The 20,252-nt window shown below is 40.6% G+C and overlaps 1 protein-coding gene across 3 annotated transcripts in view; it reads left to right on the top strand.

The window, feature by feature from the left end:
• C2H8orf34 (chromosome 2 C8orf34 homolog) overlaps nucleotides 1-20,252 on the top strand; it is a 220,104-nt gene that overhangs the window by 34,341 nt on the left and 165,511 nt on the right. For all 3 annotated transcript variants that reach the window (XM_074944265.1, XM_074944264.1, XM_074944266.1), the window contains exons 2-4: nucleotides 1,669-1,816; nucleotides 5,050-5,181; nucleotides 11,028-11,156. In XM_074944265.1, coding sequence (XP_074800366.1) covers nucleotides 1,669-1,816; nucleotides 5,050-5,181; nucleotides 11,028-11,156 — 409 coding nt within the window. The remainder of the gene's footprint in view (nucleotides 1-1,668; nucleotides 1,817-5,049; nucleotides 5,182-11,027; nucleotides 11,157-20,252) is intronic.

The following is a 20,252-nucleotide window of genomic DNA, read 5'->3' as shown; positions in this document are numbered from 1 at the left end:
ATATATATGTATGCTAGCCAGCATGTATTAGTCAACACTGTGCATGGAAGAATTCAGGGTATGTACTCTGTTAGCTTCGTTTTTCATTTCTTCCTTGCATGTTGTGGGTTTGTGTCAGGTATGTTGTGGGTGTTGCAACCCCAAATGCTTTACAAGATTTTTGTGTATTTATTTTATTGGTTTTGTACTTGGTAATAGGGTGGCTTGCCTCTTAAGGGCTAGAGACCTGGGGGCAGCCAATTCTGATTACTAAGGGGGAACATTTGAGGAAGGATCATCTGGTTCCCTTATAAAGGGCAGCAGGGAGCTGCAGGAGAATAGTTATCAGGGAAAACAGAGATTGTTGGAGCAAGGAGGATCCAGCAGAGAAACTTGGGGAATGAGACTACAGGCAGGAAAGGCTTGAGACAATGGATGGACTTGCGAACTTTATTTTGAATGTTTAATTGAATAAAGCAGAATCCAAGAATGGACAAAAGTGTTTGAGAGTTATGAGAGAAGCCCCTTGAAGGGGCATATTGAGTCAGGGGGCCGCTTGCAAGGCTGCCCGAAGCCATGAGAGGGCTCATGGGAGGTAGCTACCATGAACAATTAGCTTAACCAGAAATGCAGAATCAGAGGATAGAGTGAACTACACAAAATGTGTTGGTCTGATGATAGACCATGTGATGAATCATGGTCTCTGACTTTGGCTTGATACACATGTTTTGTATACAATATTTGTTTTACATTCTGCCACCTGGGCTAAAATATATAGTACCATTTATGTATTTGTAGCTTAAATGAATAATACCAGTGTGGTTTGCAAGAAAAATGATTGATTTAAATGGGCATTGAGGGCACTCAGCATCTCATATGCCTGTATGCTTTTTGTGCTTTGTTGTTTTATGCTTTTTTTATATTGTTGGACTGTTAAAGAGTTAATTTACAGAACACATACCACACAAGCTGCCTTTAATTATTGACTTCATTGGATGTACTGGGAAAACTCTGAATACCTAGGGTTAGACTACATTAAAACTGGAAGCTAGTTTTAATTCAGAAAGTTGCATCCTCTGAGAAAATTTTGCAAATGCAGCTGTGTATAACTAAATTTCATTTTGCAAGCTCCTCAGTGAAAACACACACAACTACTCACATCTACAGTCAGTGGGAGCTGTGGGTGCTTAGCAGTTCTGAAAATTGGGCCTTGGGTATTTTCATTCCTGTAACAAAATCTATATGATCTGTTGAGTTTGTGGGCCAGATTCTGGTCTTACATTGGTATAACATTAAGGTCAATGGTGTTTCTCCTCCTTTGCAGTCATGCAAAGAGATCAGAATCAAAATGTGTGTGAGTTTACTGGAATGCTTGTATCATTGCGGCTGTATCACTGTATGGAATACCAGACATGCTCAAGTGTATGTGATCAAGTGTCCTCAGGATCATTCCAGAGGACATTCTGAATAACTAGTAGTATTACACACATGTGAATGCTCCACAGGTTAATACTAGTAATGGTTAATAATTTAACATGACTGACAACTCAAACTTTCCTCGCAAATGTTGACGTTAGGCTCTGGCTTAATTAATTACAGTTATTAATACGCCTTTATTTTTTGATCAGTATAAGGTACAATGCTGCACTAAGTGTTTTTTTTTTTGTCCCCCCTGCCCATTTCTTTAAGGAACTGATGACCAAGCTGATAACAGAGACTCCTGACCAGCCAATCCCATTTCTCATTGACTATCTTCAGTCCAAACAGGGGAACCGGAGTCAGCTTCAGAGAACGTTGTCTGGATCTGCTGCTCTCTGGGCAGAAAGTGAGACATCAGGTAAGTGAGGAATATTTGTATGTTTTGAGATTTAAAAAAAAATACTATTATGCCAAAGAAATAACATGAAGAAAACAGAGGTGAGTATTGTAAAATGAACAGAAACTAATATTTCTTAAATAGATTTTTTTATTTATTCTTTGTACCATTCAGGAAATCCATATGGTAGAAAGGAGACAAATCCATAAGGCATATATGGCCAGATGTTCCCCTAATTGGGTTATTCCCACTTAAGGGCAAGAAAACTCAATGAATTTTGACTTGTAACATTTAATTTTCTATCTTTTTCAATGCTCCACATTTCATCTTTCTGGGTACTCAGGGGGTTGGATATTGTTTGATGGGGGTATGCATGTTTATGAGCAAAAGCAGTTGGAGAACAGGCAGAGAGAGAGAAAGCATATGAAGCACGTGCAATGTGACCCTGAGGGAGAGCCAAGACAGAAGTTTTTTGGGCAGAGTGCTGCCTGGAAAGAGGCTTACAACTATGAGCAATGGAAGTGCCGCCTCTTGTTTGATTCCTATGGTAAATAAACAGGATTGCATAAAACAAAAAGCTTGACTCCATCAATTTCTCCTCTGAATGGAAACAATCTGCAAGACCCTTATATAGGCTAATTGATCAAGTCAAAAATGGTAACAATATAATTCAAGATATACAAACTGTAAGAGATCTACAAAACAAATAAATATAGATGAAATATACAGCGGAGCTATGGGTTGGAGTTAATCTTTATTTAGATTTTTAATAACACATTTTAACCACCCTTCACCTCAACACTTTACAGGAAGAAGCTCTTACTATTGTATGAATCCCTGTGTGACAAATTTGTGTTTTGAGATTTTAAAACATTTGCAATAGCAAGCACTCTGAGTTTAAAATAGCAATCCCCACATTGATAAGCCAGTAGATTTTTGGTACATATTCATCCATAACAGTGTTTATTAAAATTTTGGTTTTGTGACAAAAGTTGACTGCAAATCTGTCGGAACACAGCAGGCCTCCATCAGATGCATAGTGGTTAACTTTTAATTGTGTGGCGAATACATTTCATTAAATGCAATTGGCATTTACAGTTTTGAGTATAAGCACTTAACTTTTTTTCAGAACCACTGGAAGTTGGGGTAGAACATGGAGGGGCCTGAAAGGGGCCAGGGAGAGGGGAGTCAGACAGGAAGCAGATGAGCTCTGACCTCTGATGTGGAATAGCTTTGGCCTCTTGTTGATGCCCGTTATTTATGTAACTTTAAAGTGCAATTGATTTCCATACACTTTTCAAATAGTGCCATACAGTAATATGATTAAGGCTACCAGAATCTGTCCATTAATTTTTGTATTGCTTGTGTTTAATGGTAGCTCTTCCCTTGAATTACACTTAGAAAGTGTGACTGTAACTTAATTCCCACAAAAAACAAAATGTACTTAACTGGCAGGTGTAAAGCACTCATTAATGAAGGACACCAAGCTGAATGTTAGCTATAAAGTTGGAACATATAAATAAATGCTAAATAACTATTTCCATTAACACTCTGAGGAATAGTCTCAAAACAGGGATTGTTTTAAATACATCAAAAAAGAAGGATATTCAAAACAAGACTTAATTTAAACTCCATACCTGTATAATATATGCCAGCTCCTGCCCTCCACTGGCACAAACTTGCCCTAAAGTGACGTAACTGGTCACAGCATGCTCTTCCATGCAAAGGGGATATTTAGGTGGTGTAGATCTGCTGTAAGGACTTCTGTGCCTCCCACAGGCTTGTGACTGGCACACAGGGCATGGCCTGTAGGTATGGGCATTCCTCCACCCTAGTGATTCCTGGCTGCAATATCCAGCTAGTGAAAGCTGGAGCAGCCTTCTCATTGCTCCAGTTTGTGCTTGTTTTCTGGCCCGTCAGAAAGTAGCCCTAGTTTTGGAGAAGTGCAAAGGAGGCTTAAAGTCATTGTTTCCGTTTTCCTCACCCCACTTCTCAACTGTGTTGAGGCTTCGTGTCACAGCTAAGGATCATCCCCTGCATTTGTACTCAAAGGCATGTCCATAAATTTCTCAAGTTAAATGTGAAAGAAAGCAAGCAGTAGTTTGTATATTCTTGTGCCAGGATCTGAAATTGTGTTTGGCATAATTCAGCAAGGGGAAGAGGAAGAGCAGCTGGCCTTATGGTCCTAGACTGATACTTTGGGTTGCCTGGATCTATTGGGTATATTTTTATCTGGTGTGACAAAGTCAGACCTGACAGCTATGAGAGAGTGGTCCTGTTGGGTTCCGGGGAAGTGGGTTTGTGCAAGCCGCCCCATGGCTAAAGGACCCTCCCCCAGCTATAGGAGAATCCACTGAGCCTGGGACTCAAATAAATACAGGGGGGACAACAGAAGAAAAAAAGGACAGGGTCAAAGGGTGTGAGGGTCAAAGGGTCAAAAGTAGGGAACCTGAAGGGGTCACTGAGCAGAAAACCCCAGGCAGCGCCCACTGCTCCTTGAAGATGTCAAAGAGCCAGCGGACGCAGCCCAGAGGAGCTCTGCACAAATGTGTGAACAGAGGGAGGATCAGAAATAGGCCCCACAGTCGCAGAGAACTCCCTGAGCCAACATCCTCTCTATGAGAGAGTAGTGGGAGGCTGGTTTATCAGCCATAGAATGGAGAAGGCCCTTTTTCCTATGAACTGAAAAGAGGTTCTCAGGTTAATTAGAGACCAATTAAGGGCTGCCAGTGACTTTTAGAAACACCTCTTCTGGTGGGAGAGGGGGAGAGAGAGACACACAGACAGGAGGGGCGCAGTAGCTGCAGTAGGGTAGGGACAACAGGGAGAAAAGGTTTCTCCCAGATGGGAGGCTGCTCCCCTCCTTATAGGGGAAACAGTCATGTTAACTCTTGTATGGAGAAGGACTGGCAACCAGAAGCCAGCATAATAAGAGAATGATCTGGGGTGGGGATGGGAAAACATTTATTTTGTGTTGAGTTTGATTTATTTTATTTTATTTTATTTTTTGCTTAAAAGAACTGCTTGGGCCTACCCTGAGGCCCACAGTGTAAATATTGAAAAAATAAACCAAAGCAAAGAATTAAAAACCCCTGCAGTAGGATTGCTGCACTCCAGGCCTCCACTGCCAGAGAGAGAAACGCTGAGGCTAACAAGGTGAAGGAGGTGCCTTGTCAAACTGGGTTTATCATGTAACATAACCTTGAAAAGTGACCATGCAAATGTAATCACCTGAAATTTTATTTTTGCGACAGAAAACAAAGGAACAAGAAGAGATTGTAGAAGTTATGATAAACCCTGGCAGGTAAATGCAAAGAAACCTAAAAAGTCAAAGAGTGACCTCGCTGTGTCCAATATTTCTCCACCATCACCGGAATCCAAGTCATGTAAGTAAATTCCAATGCTTTACTAATCAATACAACCATCCGATTGTACTCAGGGTTGAAATAAAATGCAAAACAGGCTGTCTCTTCAGTTGAAATGGTTGGATACACGTCGTAATAGACTTCAGTTCTAGTTATATTTTAATACACACCATAGACTGTTAGTAGTATTGTGCTACCATATATGAATAGGATTAATTTAGAAAAAAATAAGTTTGAATGTTATGTACTGTTTTATGTTTTACAATGTTGATTTTGGTTGATGTTTCAATTGCCAACACATACACAAAACCTATTCTCTATATTCTTAGTGCTAATAATAGCAGAGGTAGGTAGTTTCTTCAATGAAATCAATCAGTGCAAACAACTCATTGAAAACACATCTGGTTTTAGACATAAGTAGTGTCAGGAAATAGGAGGACTATTTTGAGACTTGCTGGGAAAGCCTAATTATATGTTAAAGGAAAGGAACAAGAGTATTGACAATGACCTGTAAGGTAAATGGTGATAAAGGAATTTTAATGAAGTATAGTAGTGCCAATGCACACATGTATGGTACCAAATATTAAATAAACTTATTTTGAACTTAATAAAATCTAAGTTTGTTCATACAAGTAAAACAGATGCTTCATAAATCACTTACAACATTTCCCAAGATCAAAAACACAATGAAGCCATCCAGCTGTATTTGGGGGACTAGGATGCACTCCTACTAGGTCACTATTGAGAAAAAACTGGTTATAAATGTGTATATAACATTGTAAATTTAGGCCCATCAGTATAAACATAGCTACATTAATACTATCCCTATCAGGAGTGAGAATTCAGAAGAAAAAAGTATACTTGTATACTTTGTATATATACAAGTATATTTGTCTAAGAGCAGAAATGTACAGTTAGGCAGAGCACTTCATGTTCACTGTCATTGTATGATTCCTACTTCAGAAAAAAATAATGGGGCCTAATTCTGATCCTCAGCTATTTAGCTGTGAGGAATGCTCTAGCCTCTTGCTGCCACATAACCCAGCCACACATCAGGCTGACGGACCCTAAGGAGTCATCAGTATTGGGAAACCAAGTGGTGTTCTAAACCGAGTGGTGTTCTGGGCACCCCCTGGATTTGTTTAGGCATCTGCCACAGGAAACTCAGTGGTACTAGAGTTGTTGCAAGCTCAATATGAATGTAGGGAAAGGAGTTGGTGGAAACTGAACATTTAGGTTTATACACAAGATGTGCTCACTAGAGCTGATTTTTTACAATTTTCCTAGGGATATACAACATAAGCAGCAAGGTGGCCTCTCTGAGCCATTAATCTGCTAGTGGCCTAATCTCCACCACTGGAATGCCACTTGATTTAATGCTCAGTGTATTATAAAGATGGAGCCACACTGCAAACAAGAGGAATAGAAATACACATCAGAAGTCCATCTATCTTGACTCAGAATAATCAAAACTGGTACTTCCTTTCCCATTGCAGAGAAGAAAGGTACATAACGTGTATAGCCACAGTACTTTCTAAAAGTTTCACTGTGTGCAGTTCCATAGATGTTGTGAAGGGGCATACCCTCATTCAGCTCTAACAAGGCACACCTGTAAAGCTTGCTCTGCCAGGGTGGAGATGCTTAAAAAGAGAGAACCTGACACAGGAAAGGGTGGTGAACAGCAAGAAGATTGCTGTGCCTCAAAGACTGCTGGCCGTAGAGACTGAGAGGGAGACAGTCACAGGCCTTGCCGTCCTGATGCTTCAAGGACCAGGAGTAATGCAGGGTGCCCCAAGAGGATGGGCTGACGGTAGACATTAATTAAAGACAGGAGGCCAGCTGATATAGCTAATAATATTTTTAATAGACTTTTAAAGAATTACCACATCTACCACTACAGATTTCAGTCCTTATTTTACCCATCTGGTGATCTTACCAACAATATTTGTGCTGAATTCCTGTGTTTTACTCTGAAATATTTATGCCCTCTTCCAGGACTCTACAAATCTTAGAACTGGTGATGGGGATTCAATATTATGAAGTATAAAGTCCAGGTTCTGGAATGGTATCTTAGCTCAAGTAATGAAAAGGTCTTTTTATCATTTTATGTTATCCATATTGGAGGTCTGAAATTTCTCCCACACCTTTTAAAAACTGCATCTGAAATGAGATTCGCATATACTGTGTGCCATAAAAGCCATACTAGTAGACTAACTACAGAAACTCCTTCCTTCTGTAACTCTTTCAGAAATGATTTCTGTAGTAAGTTTAAGTCCCAGAGTAACCAAGACTTCTGAAAGCCACTGCATCAATTGTTTGTCTGCCTGAAATATTTAATCCTTGATTTATTCTATCCTCTCAACTGTGCTCGTAGTTCTTTTGTTACTTCCGCTTTAATAAATCATGATAGTACATCATAGTGTCCCAGCATCTTAATCTTCACTTGGAGAAAAATTCTGTTTTATAATATTTATCGTCCCAAAATAAGTTTCAAAGTGATTTAAATCAATTGAATATTACAGCTCATTGAGTCTTTGTCCTTAATTTTTTTTTATCGTTACCTAGTCTGACTTCTTGTGTAATTTAGGCCATATAATTTCACTCAGTGATTCCCACATCAAGACCATAACTTGTGGTTGAATGGCAGTTTACGTTTTTGTGATTTAAAAGCTCCAATTGATGGAGAATTTACAACAATTCCCAATAAGCTTTTTCCAGTGATTAATTATCCCTGCTGCTTAAAAATTTTCTTATTTCCAACTGGAATTTGCTGACTCTAGTTTCTGCCCATTCGATCTTGTAAGGCCTTTGACTGCTAGATTAAATGTTATCTATTTATGTTTATAGAATGCTTGTATCAAAGACTGATCAATTTGCCTCTTAATCTTTTATTTGATAAACTAAATAGATTGAGCTCTTTTCACATCATAGTAAGGACTAGTTTTTTTCAGACGACAAATCATGCCTATAGCTCTTCTCTGAACCGGGGGATACTGGAACAGTTTTGAAAGTGGGGGTGCTGAGAGCCATTGAACCAAACTGTAAACCCTGTATATGATGGAAACCACTTAAAATAGGGGGTGCTGCTGCACCCCTCGCACTGCTAGTTCCAGTACCTATGCTCTAAACCGTCTCCTTAACATCCTTTCTAAAGTGTAGAGACAGCATTTCAGCAGTGATCTCACCAATGTCCTATGCAGATGTAATATCTCCTTATTCCTGCTTAGTGTTCCTCTGTTATACATCCAGGGATCATGTTAGCACTTTTTGCCACAGGGAACTAAAAGATAGATGTTGTTGGCTTTAATAAGGGGATGGCTAATTTTATGACCAATAATGATGTCTGTAGTTATGCACACTAAGAAGTATATGCTACCTCACTTCAAGCATAAACTGGCTGCCACAGAGTGTCTCAATGACTGCCTAGGAATTTTCCACCACCACCATGGGTGTGTGTGCACATGCCTTATGGTGGCGGGAGTTGCATTCCCTGAAACTATTGCTAGAAGATTTAATGAGCCAATGGTCTGATTCACCAGCAAGTCCGATCTTTGAAAAGACAGTTGTGTCTCTCTTTAAAAAACAAAATAATATCCCTATAGAAAACTGATTATTCTTTTTAGGAACAAAGGTTTAACTAAGAGACTGGATGTGTCTGTTGTAGATGTTGGGAGGGAAAAGGGGGTGGGAGAGAGAGAGAGAGAATGGAAGCTGGTGGCAAAGGGGCAGCTTTCTGAGATGTAGAATGAAAGATTTCTGATATGAAATCTCAACTTTATAAAAGGGAAAAGCTAACTGATTTCCATACAAAAATGCTATGAATGTCATAAATTATAGGTGCATCCTTTCAAGGCAAAGATTGTTTATAGATCTGAATAACACACAAGGCTGATTCAGGTAATATGATGGGGATTTAAAATAAGGAAACATTTTGATGAATGATTAAGCATAAACAGGAGAAGGGTAGGAATATTACTAAGGGGCTATACTAAATCTGAAGTGAGAAGTGAATAGAAATGAATAGAAATGATATGCAGTGAAACCTGTACAAGAGACTACCTAATTGTGGAAAAATAAGCCAAGACCCAAATTCAAAGGCATGGATGATCTAGTTTCTTCTGCTAATTTATTGTAATATCAAAAGTTAATAAATGCTTAAGAGGGAAATTAGTAGAAGAAGCAACACGTGATTTTTAACTTCAGAAAAGACAATGGACTTTTGCTTTCTATTCTAGAATCTGTGGGAAATAATCAGTATTTCTATTTTTTCTGCAGTGCATCTGAGGAAAAATCAATTCTGGTTAGGGCTAATAAGGAAGACAGTTATTCAGAGTAGTATAAAAATAAGAAATAAGACTTTTAATAAACATTAAAAAATCCTAATATACGGAATGGGAGAGCACTAAAATAAATGCAGTAATTAAAAGGATGACTAAAGCAACAAAAACAAATACAAAAAGGTCTTTAATTATTGTGCATGTGATTCCTATTGACAGTAATGACCTACATCCTCATAGTGAGGAAAGAATTAGATCCAATGAAGTGAGCTGTAGCTCACGAAAGCTTATGCTCAAATAAATGTGTTAGTCTCTAAGGTGCCACAAGTACTCCTTAGCTTTCTTTATGTTCATCGGTTTGAATAACTCTTTTTAACCAGGAACCCAGCAATTCCATATCATTTCAAGTGCCAGTTTATGCTGCACAAGATATAGAAGTCTGTAAATTGTTTTTATGTATTTGGTGCAGATGTAGTTTGTAAATAAAGGGAGTTGAGACTTAGTGAAATCAAAAAGGAAGATGTCAAAGCTGTTTAAATGAGGTGAAGCAGTAGTCATGTTCTTATTTTCTTATAAATTATTTTCATTTGAATGTGGGGCAGTGACATTGGCTATTTCTTTTTGAAAGGAATGTTACTAGCATCACCCAGAATTTTGTCACTTCCATATAGTGTTACTGCAGTGTGTATTAACTCGGGAGTTGCAGCTTGATGCAGAATGCAGCAATCCACTTATATAGCTTTTGACATGAGGGAGCTTTCTATCCTCTGGCATAGCAGTTGAGGTCATCTTTAGAGTTGAGCTAATGTTCTCTTAAGATAAAATCTCTTGCGTGTTGTAATGCAGACTCAACAGAAGAGTATGCTTCCCAAGAAGCCCAAAGGGAACAGAGTAAAAGCTCATATGCTTACAAAGCCTTTTACCTGGTATGTTATAGAGACCTATTTTGTTCAGTTTCAGAGTAGCAGCCGTGTTAGTCTGTATTCGCAAAAAGAAAAGGAGTACTTGTGGCACCTTAGAGACTAACAAATTTATTTGAGCATAAGCTTTCATGAGCTACAGCTCACTTCATTGGATGCAATTGTTTTTTTTGCTTTTGTGTAAACTGAATTGAGACAATGGCAGGAGTATTTATATAAATAAAACATGTTTTGTTTATAGTAAAACTAATAATAAACAGAAATAGTAGTTCTTTATTTCCATTTTGTCGTCTTTCCTTTTATTGGCCAATAGGCACACGTTTCATTTACCATGTAGTGGTTTCACTTGCAGACCAATGTGTACATTGTTTTTTTTTTTTTTTTTTTTTTTTTTTGTGGTCTGAGAATTCAGTGTTAGCTGTTCCTGGTGATTAGTTGATTTGGTAACAAAGGTCATTTGGAAATCCTGCCTCAGGACCCTTCCCTCCCCCCCTCCTTTGGAACCTCCCCACTAACTGAAATAAAAATATATCCAGTTAATGTTATAGGAAGGGGAAAACTGACTTCAACATTATGAGCATTCTTGATCTTGTAGACTCATTGCACAGCTTATTGCTACTGTAGCTTTCTGAATTATGAAATCTAATCTTTATATATAATTTTACTTTAGTGCCAAGGTCAATAGAGCATCCTAAATGGGACTGGCGGACAAAACCGGACAGCCATGAGTTTGATGAATTAAATCATATTCTTCAGGAGAGTAAGAAGCTGGGGAAAGCCCTTGAGAATCTCTCTCGCAGTAAGTTGCTTTTAATTTTTTAATGTGACTGTGGAATATTGAACTTACTAATATATTATAAATATGTACTAAAGGTGGTGGTATTTCTTTTACACAGGTGTCATTTAGGAGTAACTCCACTGAAGTCAACAAAGTTATACTGGATAAGTGAAAGGGAGATCAGGGACACTGTTCACTTAAAATAAAACTTTTAATTAAAGAAAACAAGCCATTTCATGGCTTTTATCCCAATAAACAATCACTTACTTACATAAACTAGATTAAGAATTGTAAACGATATCGGTTTAAACTGGAAAAAAATTACTTTTTTTAGAGAAGGTGTAAACGGTGGGCTACAAAGAAAATTTTGTCCTGATGGGGCCAAGAGGTAAAACCAAGGCAAATGGAGCATTTATTGTCCATTAGTAAAAGACATCAGACTTTTTTGGGGGGAGGGAGGGCTATTGCAGATATATTTCCCACACAAAAAAGGCAGGTCTTAAATCGATTCTTTTCCCTGGGGTTTGCCATTATGGTGGAAAAACAAATTAACCCAATGTGTCTAGAATTCTAGAACTTAAATATAATCACAGGAAAAACTAATAATTTGAACAATCAATTAACCAGTTAATTGGACCAGTAGTGCCAGTCCAACAAGTCTTAACTAGGGAGAAAGCAAATTGCCAATGTGTGAAAGCTGACTTATTTTAAAGAGTGATAACTTAAGGGCTGAGGGTGTTGGGAACCACATGTCCTCATGGAAACTCATATAGGATGTTCCATAGCACAGTTCTTTATGGCCCCAAAAGTCAAAGCTTTCCAGAAGTTTCTGCGGTTTGATGTAGTGTGCAGGTGTGTCCTAAGAGTGAAGGTCTTGTCTGGCTTTTGGAAGGAGAAGCAACACAGATCCCTGTCCCCTTCTATCCTACGAATCACTATGGCTATTAGCCATGAATGAGGAGGAAAGAAATCTGAAGCTGCTGTAGGAAGCCACTGGTGCGCTGTGTGGCAATGACTACTCTTTGCTCTTTCCCAGCTACCTGCTGTGCTGTAGAGGTAAATAGGAAAGAGTGCAGGGTGGGGCCAGTTGTCTGATGTGTATATAGGAGGCAGAAGTAAGAAACAGTTCCATAATGCCTGGGGTCCAGATTTAGAGGCTGTGCTTTAATAATAATAATAAACTCCACAGATACCTTATCCATACTGACCAACATTCCCAAAGCAGTGGATGACTCTGGAGAAGATAGTCATCAACAGTGAGGAGGCAGTGCCTCCCGATACCTCTCCCAGGGAAGAGCTGATGTGCACATGTGTTCCTGTTGTGTTGGGAGTATGCGTCATGAACTACTTAAATACCCCGAGAACACTCTGAAATGCAAGAGAGAGAGAGATTTCACAGACACATCATTGTCCTCTCTACAGCATACACAGTGCACAACTGAGAGTGGGAAGTAATGCACCAAATGCCTCTGAGAGAACATTGAATATGCCCATTAAAACCAGATATTTCTGACCGTCTAACTGAAAACACACAATTGTGTGGAATGCAGCTAGATTTTTGTCAGTAATGTCACACTGGTTACATGCTTAAGATGTAGTACTTCTTTCAGTAAGGTACAGTTGTGGGTCTGAAACATGCTGTAGTCATTAAAGGTGACTTACCCACGATCAGTTCACATCTTATCCTAAATGCCAGTGTACTGTGGGCTGCTAATTGAACTACAGTACTAGCCATCAGTATTCTGGGATGGTTTCTCCTTTTTTCTCTTCAGCCTGAACTTTCAAATCATGTTGTTCTTGCTTGAGATCAATGTTTGTGATTTAATTTGAGATTGACATTTTTAGATAAGTTCAGTCGAACCTGTAAAGAAGATAAAGCTATCTCAGTACTGCAGCTGCTACATGATATAATGCCTTTGCTTATAGACTCTGTTTACTTTTAGTGTGATGTATGAGTAATAAAAGAAAATGATATTTGCTAAGATTGAAAAAGGAGGAATCTGCACATAATTATTTCTATTCAGTTCTTAAATTAGGGCTTTCCTTACACTGAGATAACTGTGGCCTCAGTTGTAAGTATCCTTTTCCTACGCTCTTTAAATTTTTAATTACCTTTGCTGAACTATTTGGCATTTTATTCTAACCTACTATAAGTTACAGGACCACATTCATTTTTGAGTTACAGCCGTTTGCAGAATAGGAATTTTCCGTGTGTGGGAGAGCTGGTACAGAGCCAGGAAATCAGAATATGGCTCCTGGGCGACCCCACCTCCCAGCCCTGGTGTAAGGGGTGTTATTTCTGGATTGTTGCCAGCTGGTGTAGGTTAGCAACAGTTTGATCTAACCTACTCAGGTGCAGATCTGCCCTGAAATCCATGGATTCTGTGATGGCTCTTTGGAAATTGACACGTACAGTGGCTGCAGGACCAATCTCCAGAATAGTTAGACAAATATTCTTTCTTTGGGGACTGAATTAATTTTATTTCTCTTAAACTCATCCTTTGGACTGGACACTTAAAGATGGTCCTGTCTGCTCAGCAAGGATAGTAAAGATTAAAGCACTTTTCTCAAGAATGGGATTTATCCAAAATGTCTTCCTCCCACCTTGCTGGACAGCATACTATACACTGGTAAATTGCTGCATTGCACTTTGGAGGTGTTTCAGTGGTGTTGCATGGTTATAGTTTGTAAAGCACTTGAGCATCATTCAAGATGGAAGTCATAGAAACACAAAAAATAATTGTGGTTAATAATAAAAGGGACAGAGACACATAGCATCAGACTTTGAATTGAAAGTGTCTTAAGGTTATTGGATTCTTACTGGGGAAAATAAAATTGTGGTAATGTCTTGTGGGTGAAGTGACTCAATGGAACATGTAAGACTCTAGTAAATTAAACAAAATTGGGAAGTCTATTCTTGCTTTTCAGGCTCTGAATCTGAGATTTCATATCACTTCCTTGTCAGAGCGGTTGATCAGGTTATTCTGTTAACACTGGAACTATTACTCTCAGATTTTGGACAGAGCCCTGGTGCATGAAAACCAGAACGCTTTACTGAGCAGGAGAAAAATTGGCTCTTGGGAACTCTATAGCTGTCTTCTGGCTGATTAGGAAAATGCAACAGTATATTTACATTCACTCTTAATGAATGCTCCTCTATATTACAAGTTGTATATCTTTTCCTAGAATATGGTGTACACAGCAACTTACCAGGCATGAGTTTGAGGGGGTGCGCATGTACAGAAGTGATTACAAAAAGGAAAGGATCTGGGCTGGACTAATAAATTACACACATTATGTTCTCTTTCCATATTTTAATTCAAAATGAGTCCCAATGAGGGCAGATGATGATAGATCTCCCTTAGTTTTGTGAGAGTCATTTTCACTCAGCTAACTTGCTGTTTTAAGTTTTTCATTGTTTTAAATACATTACATTTTCTTATTACATATAAGTCCATTAACTGGTGTGCCATTCATCAGAGAGGAGGTTTAGCATTACAGGCTTTTTGATGCCTTGTTTTAGGCTAGGCCTAAGCTTATATATCCCCTAGTGTTTGTGAAAATGAACTTGTTGCTGTTAAATTTTTGACACCAAATGCTAAACATTGCTCCGTGAAAGGTTGTAGTCAAAGAGTGAATGAAAGTTAAAATACGCTATACGGTGTATTAATGATATTTGGTTTTATTACAATAGAGCAGTATGAATTATACTCTAGTACAAATGACAACTATATATAAGAGCTAGGAATTATTAATAATTTATACCCTTTCTAACTTTGTCCTTTAAAAATATTTTGAAAGTGCACTTATGGCTCAGCATATCAAAGTTAGAGAAATCTGCCTAAAGACAAATTTGCTTTCTTTACTACAGAAGATATTATTCCTAGATTGAATGGAATCAACCTCTATTCATTACTTCATGCTGGAAGTCAGTTTTAGGCAGAGGACCCTGCCTCCAGACACTGGCACAATGAACACATTTATTTCTTCACTCTGACAGTACTGTTACTACAGATTGCCATTTGACATCACAAAGAAATCTCCAATCCACAACAGAAAATGAGAGAACAACTTAGAGGACAAAGAGGTGGTATATTTATGGGCAGTATATTAATCTATGCTGAGATAAAAGAAAATCATGACAAACAATTGACCAGTATTCTAGATGTAAAGGAGTTGGAGGGTGCATGTAACAGGGTGGCTTATCTCATTCTTAGGGCCCTACCAAATTCATAGTCCATTTTGGTCAATTTCACAGCCATAGGATTTTTAAAAATTGTAAATTTCATGATTTCAGCTATTTAAATCTGAAATGTCACCGCTGTTGTAATTGTAGGGTCCTGACCCAAAAAGGAATTATTAACGCGGGGAGAGGGAGGGTTCACAACGTTATTGTAAGAAGGTAGCAGTACCACAACCCCTACTTCTGCACTGCTGCTGGTGGTGGTGCTGCCTTCAGAGCTGGGCAGCTGGAGAGTGGCAGCTGCTGGTCGGGAGCCCAGCTCTGAAGGCAGAGCTGCTGCCAGCAGCAGCGCAGAAGTAAGGAATTCATGGTATAGTATTGCCACCCTTACATCTGTGCTGCTGCTTGCAAAGCTGGGCCCTCAGTCAGCATCCGCCACTGTCTGGCCACCCAACTCTGAAGGTAGCAACGCAGAAGTAAGGATGGCAAGGCATGGTGTTGCCACTCTTTACTTCTGCACTGCTGCTGGTGGGGTGCTGCCTTCAGAGTTGGGTGCCCGGCCAAAAGCTGCTCTCTGGTTGCCCAGCTCTGAAGTCAGCACAGAAGTAAAGGTGGCAATACTGTGACCCCCCTAAAATAACCTTGTTTACACACACGTGCGCGCGCACACACACACACACTCCCTTTTGGGTCTGGACCCCCAATTTGAGAAATGCTGATCTCCCCTGTGAAATCTGTATAGTATAGGGTAAAAGCAAGCAAAAGACCTGATTTCATGGTGGATGCACTGTAGATGTATATGGGACCTGTTTGGTTCAAGGGTTGGGACTAGCTCGCTCTGGACGAGAGTCTGACTACATCTGGAGCCAATGAGAGCCACCAAGGGTGTCCCATTTACATGCACAGGGACCCCGAGCTTCTCTGGGGTCATCTTCTGGGCCTGTGGACTGGCTACCCAGGCTTGTCTATAATTACAATCCATGTAGGGGCAATCCCTTTGGAAATGCCTGTCTTGGCCATGCTCATAACTGTCTCAGGTCCCTGTGGCCAGAGAGTCCATTTTCAGCAACCCGAACCCCACCCATTGGGATGAGACTCGGGTGGCAAGCGGCCACTGAGTTGTGCCTGGGTGGTTGGCCGGGGTCTCAGACAGGCATTGGGATCCTCCGGACTTTGTCAGGCATGGGCTTCCCCCAGCTGGTTGATCCCCTTCCCCCAGTTCTTCTGGTTTTCAGTCCCGTGGCTCTCCACTTTTGGCCACCAAGTAAACTTCCCCCCGGCTGGGAGGATTTGAGTGAACTGCTCCAGGACTATGGCTTCTGCTACCTGGGTTCTGGACTGCTTTTCCAGTTCCAGCCACAGCCAGGCGTAATCCCTGAGGTGCTGGGCCACTGCTCTTCATCTAGCCCCCAAAGGGTACCACTTTCAACGGACACACTGTTTGGTATGTCTCAGGGCTGATGCCTGTGTGATCAAGTATAGCCTCCTTCACCTTTTCATAGTCTAGTGCTTCTCAGTGGTCAAGGTTGCAATAAGCTGCCTGGGCGGACCCCGTCAAGTATGGGGCTATAAGGGTAGCCCTGGGCTACTTTCTACCATGACTCTGTGGTCTGGGCGACTATTGGGTTCCTCTGCCTGAGTTGTTCCTGGTGGCTCTGAACTCCCTGTGGTGTCCACAGGTATCGGGGCATCATAGAATCATAGAATATCAGGGTTGGAAGGGACCTCAGGAAGTCATTGAGTCCAACCCCCTGCTCAAACCAGGACCAATCCTCAACTAAATCATCCCAGCCAGGGCTGTGTCAAGCCTGACCTTAAAAACTTCAAAGGAAGGAGATTCTACCACCTCCCTAGGTAACACATTCCAGGGTTTCACCACCCTCCTAGTGAAAAAGTTTTTCCTAATATCCAACCTAAACCTCCCCTACTGCAACTTGAGACCATTACTCCTTGTTCTGTCATCTGCTACCACTGAGAACAGTCTAGAGCCATCCTCTTTGGAACCCCCTTTCAGGTAGTTGAAAGCAGCTATCAAATCCCCCCTCATTCTTCTCTTCCGCAGACTGAACAATCCCAGTTCCCTCAGCTTCTCCTCATAAATCATGTGTTCCAGTCCCCTAATCATTTTTGTTGCCCTCTGCTGGATGTTTTCCAGTTTTTCCACATCCTTCTTGTAGTGTGGGGCCCAAAACTGGACACAGTACTCCAGATGAGACCTCACCAATGTCGAATAGAGGGGAACGATCACGTCCCTCGATCTGCTGGCAATGCCCCTACTTATACATCCCAAAATGCCATTGGCCTTCTTGGCAACAAGGGCACACTGTTGACTCATATCTAGCTTCTTGTCCACTGTAACTCCTAGGTCCTTTTCTGCAGAACTGCTGCCTAGCCATTCAGTCCCTAGTCTGTAGAGGTGCATGGGAGTCTTCCGTCCTAAGTGCGGGACTCTGCACTTGTCTTTGTTGAACCTCATCAGATTTCTTTTGGCCCAATCCTCTAATTTGTCTAGGGCCCTTTGTATCCTATCCCTACCCTCCAGCGTATCTACCTCTCCTCCCAATTTAGTGTCATCTGCAAACTTGCTGAGGGTGCAATACACGCGATCCTCCAGATCATTAATGAAGATATTGAACAAAACCGACCTGAGGACCGACCCTTGGGGCACTCCACTTGAAACCGGCTGCCAACTAGACATGGAGCCATTGATCACTACCCATTAAACCCGACAATCTATCCAGCTTTCTATCCACCTTATCGTCCATTCATCCAGCCCACACTTCTTTAACTTACTGGCAAGAATACTGTGGGAGACCATGTCAAAAGCTTTGCTAAAGTTAAGGAACAACACGTCCACTGCTTTCCCCTCATCCAGAGAGCCAGTTATCTCATCGTAGAAGGCAATTAGATTAGTCAGGCATGACTTGCCCTTGGTGAATCCATGCTGACTGTTCCTGATCACTTTCCTCTCCTCTAAGTGCTTCAGAATTGATTCCTTGAGAACCTGCTCCATGATTTTTCCAGGGACTGAGGTGAGGCTGACTGGCCTGTAGTTCCCAGGATCCTCCTCCTTCCCTTTTTTAAAGATGGGCACTACATTAGCCTTTTTCCAGTCGTCCGGGACCTCCCCCGATCGCCATGAGTTTTTAAAGATCATGGCCAATGGCTCCGCAATCACATCTGCCAACTCCTTTAGCACTCTCGGATGCAGCGCATCTGGCCCCATGGACTTGTGCTCATCCAGCTTTTCTAAATAGTCCCGAACCACTTCTTTCTTCAGAGAGGGCTGGTCACCTCCTCCCCATGCTGTGCTGCCCAGTGCAGCAGTCTGCCAGGGTCTCAGTGCCTCTGGCTTCTGCAGTCGGGGGCTGCGACGGCTCTGAGGCTGGAGCCTGCAGCGGACATCCTTCTTCTCTGGTAGTGAGCCCCCACTTAGCTGAGCTGCTCACTCTTATACTGGTACTGCATTTGGGGCATAACCAGTAGGGGCATGGGGATGGGGCTGTCTCAACCCACTTACCCCAACCCTTTCCTATGCAGTGTGGGGTAAGTTCACCCCGTTACACACAGGCACATTGCTAGCCCCTCTAAAGCATACACAGGGCTCAACTGGGAGTGGGAAGGAATGCAACAAATACCTGTGAGACACCTTTGAATATGCCTTTGGATTTGCATTTCCCTCCTTCCGAGTACTTTCTAGGATATACACTTCACGTGTATTGTCCCCAAAAGGGCTTCGGAGTTCCTAATACTTTCCAGGTGTTGCATTAGTCAGTCTCCTAAAGAAGTTACATACAGTTCACAATAACACATACACAATTGTATTTTTAATTCAATGGTCCCAAACGGTAAAGGTAGAAGAGGGTTCCAAAAAGAATTAGATTAATTCATGGAATATAGGTCTATCAATGGCTATTAGCCAAGATGGCCAGGGATGCAATTCCATGGTCCAGGTGTCATTAAACCTCTGACTGCCAGAAGCTGGGGCTGGACGACCCTGGATGGATCACTTGTTAATTGCCATGTTCTGTTCATTCCCTTTGAAACATCTGGCATTGTACCATGTCAGAAGACAGGATATTTCAGAATCTTTAACATAAAATTCTGTTAGTTTTTAGATTACATTGTATTAAATTAAATCGTATTCAGAGGCCAGAGTCTGAAAGACCAGGATTAAGTGATAATCGTTTGATTTCAGCTTAACAGTATGTGTTTAGATTTCATATTTACAAATAATTCTGTTTTAAACCGACACCATCAACTTGAAATGTAACCAGTTACAATAAATGAATTTAAAATAGTTTCATATACCAGATTTATCCCTTTGTCTACTTGACAATCTTTCGTTTTACAGTCATATTTTTCTTATTTTTTAAAATGTGTATTCTCTCCCCTGTGCTGTATAAAAAAAAAATTCACCCAAACAATGGAATTTGATAGGCTCTACGAGGGAAATGGTGTCAAATGCACAAGATAATGAAAATGGAGTGGTGTTTTTTGCTCTAATTTTTATCACTTTTCAGAATTTTATGACTTAATTGTAACAATAGTGAGTAAACGTTATGAACAGAAGTGTGGTTTTTAAATTGACTGTGTCATTTTAAAATAAATTACTTTGAAAATAACCTGCTTTAACAACAACAAAGTCAGTATTTGCCAACAGTTAAGGAAGTAACTGTGGTAACTCAGATACAGCTGTTTGGTGGTTATGATTCACCCTGTCCAGGGAGCACCCATAGCCACTGGAAGTCTCTGCTAGCAACACTTCAATCAAGCTCTGCTATTAGGGAGTTAGAAGAAGTCACTGGGGCCCAGCATCAGTTCAGATGGCCCTGGAATCCTGTGGATCCTGGGGGATCTGCCTGCTTTGAGGGTTGTCCACATTGCCCCTTTTGAAGATGCATGAAAAAAGCTATGTGGGAGGATCTCTGTGA

This window comes from Natator depressus, chromosome 2 (genome assembly GCF_965152275.1).
Source record: "Natator depressus isolate rNatDep1 chromosome 2, rNatDep2.hap1, whole genome shotgun sequence".
In the NCBI taxonomy this organism is placed as follows: Eukaryota; Metazoa; Chordata; order Testudines; family Cheloniidae; genus Natator; species Natator depressus.
The sequence above is the reverse complement of the archived record's forward strand: the minus strand, read 5'-3'. Positions and strand labels throughout refer to the sequence as shown.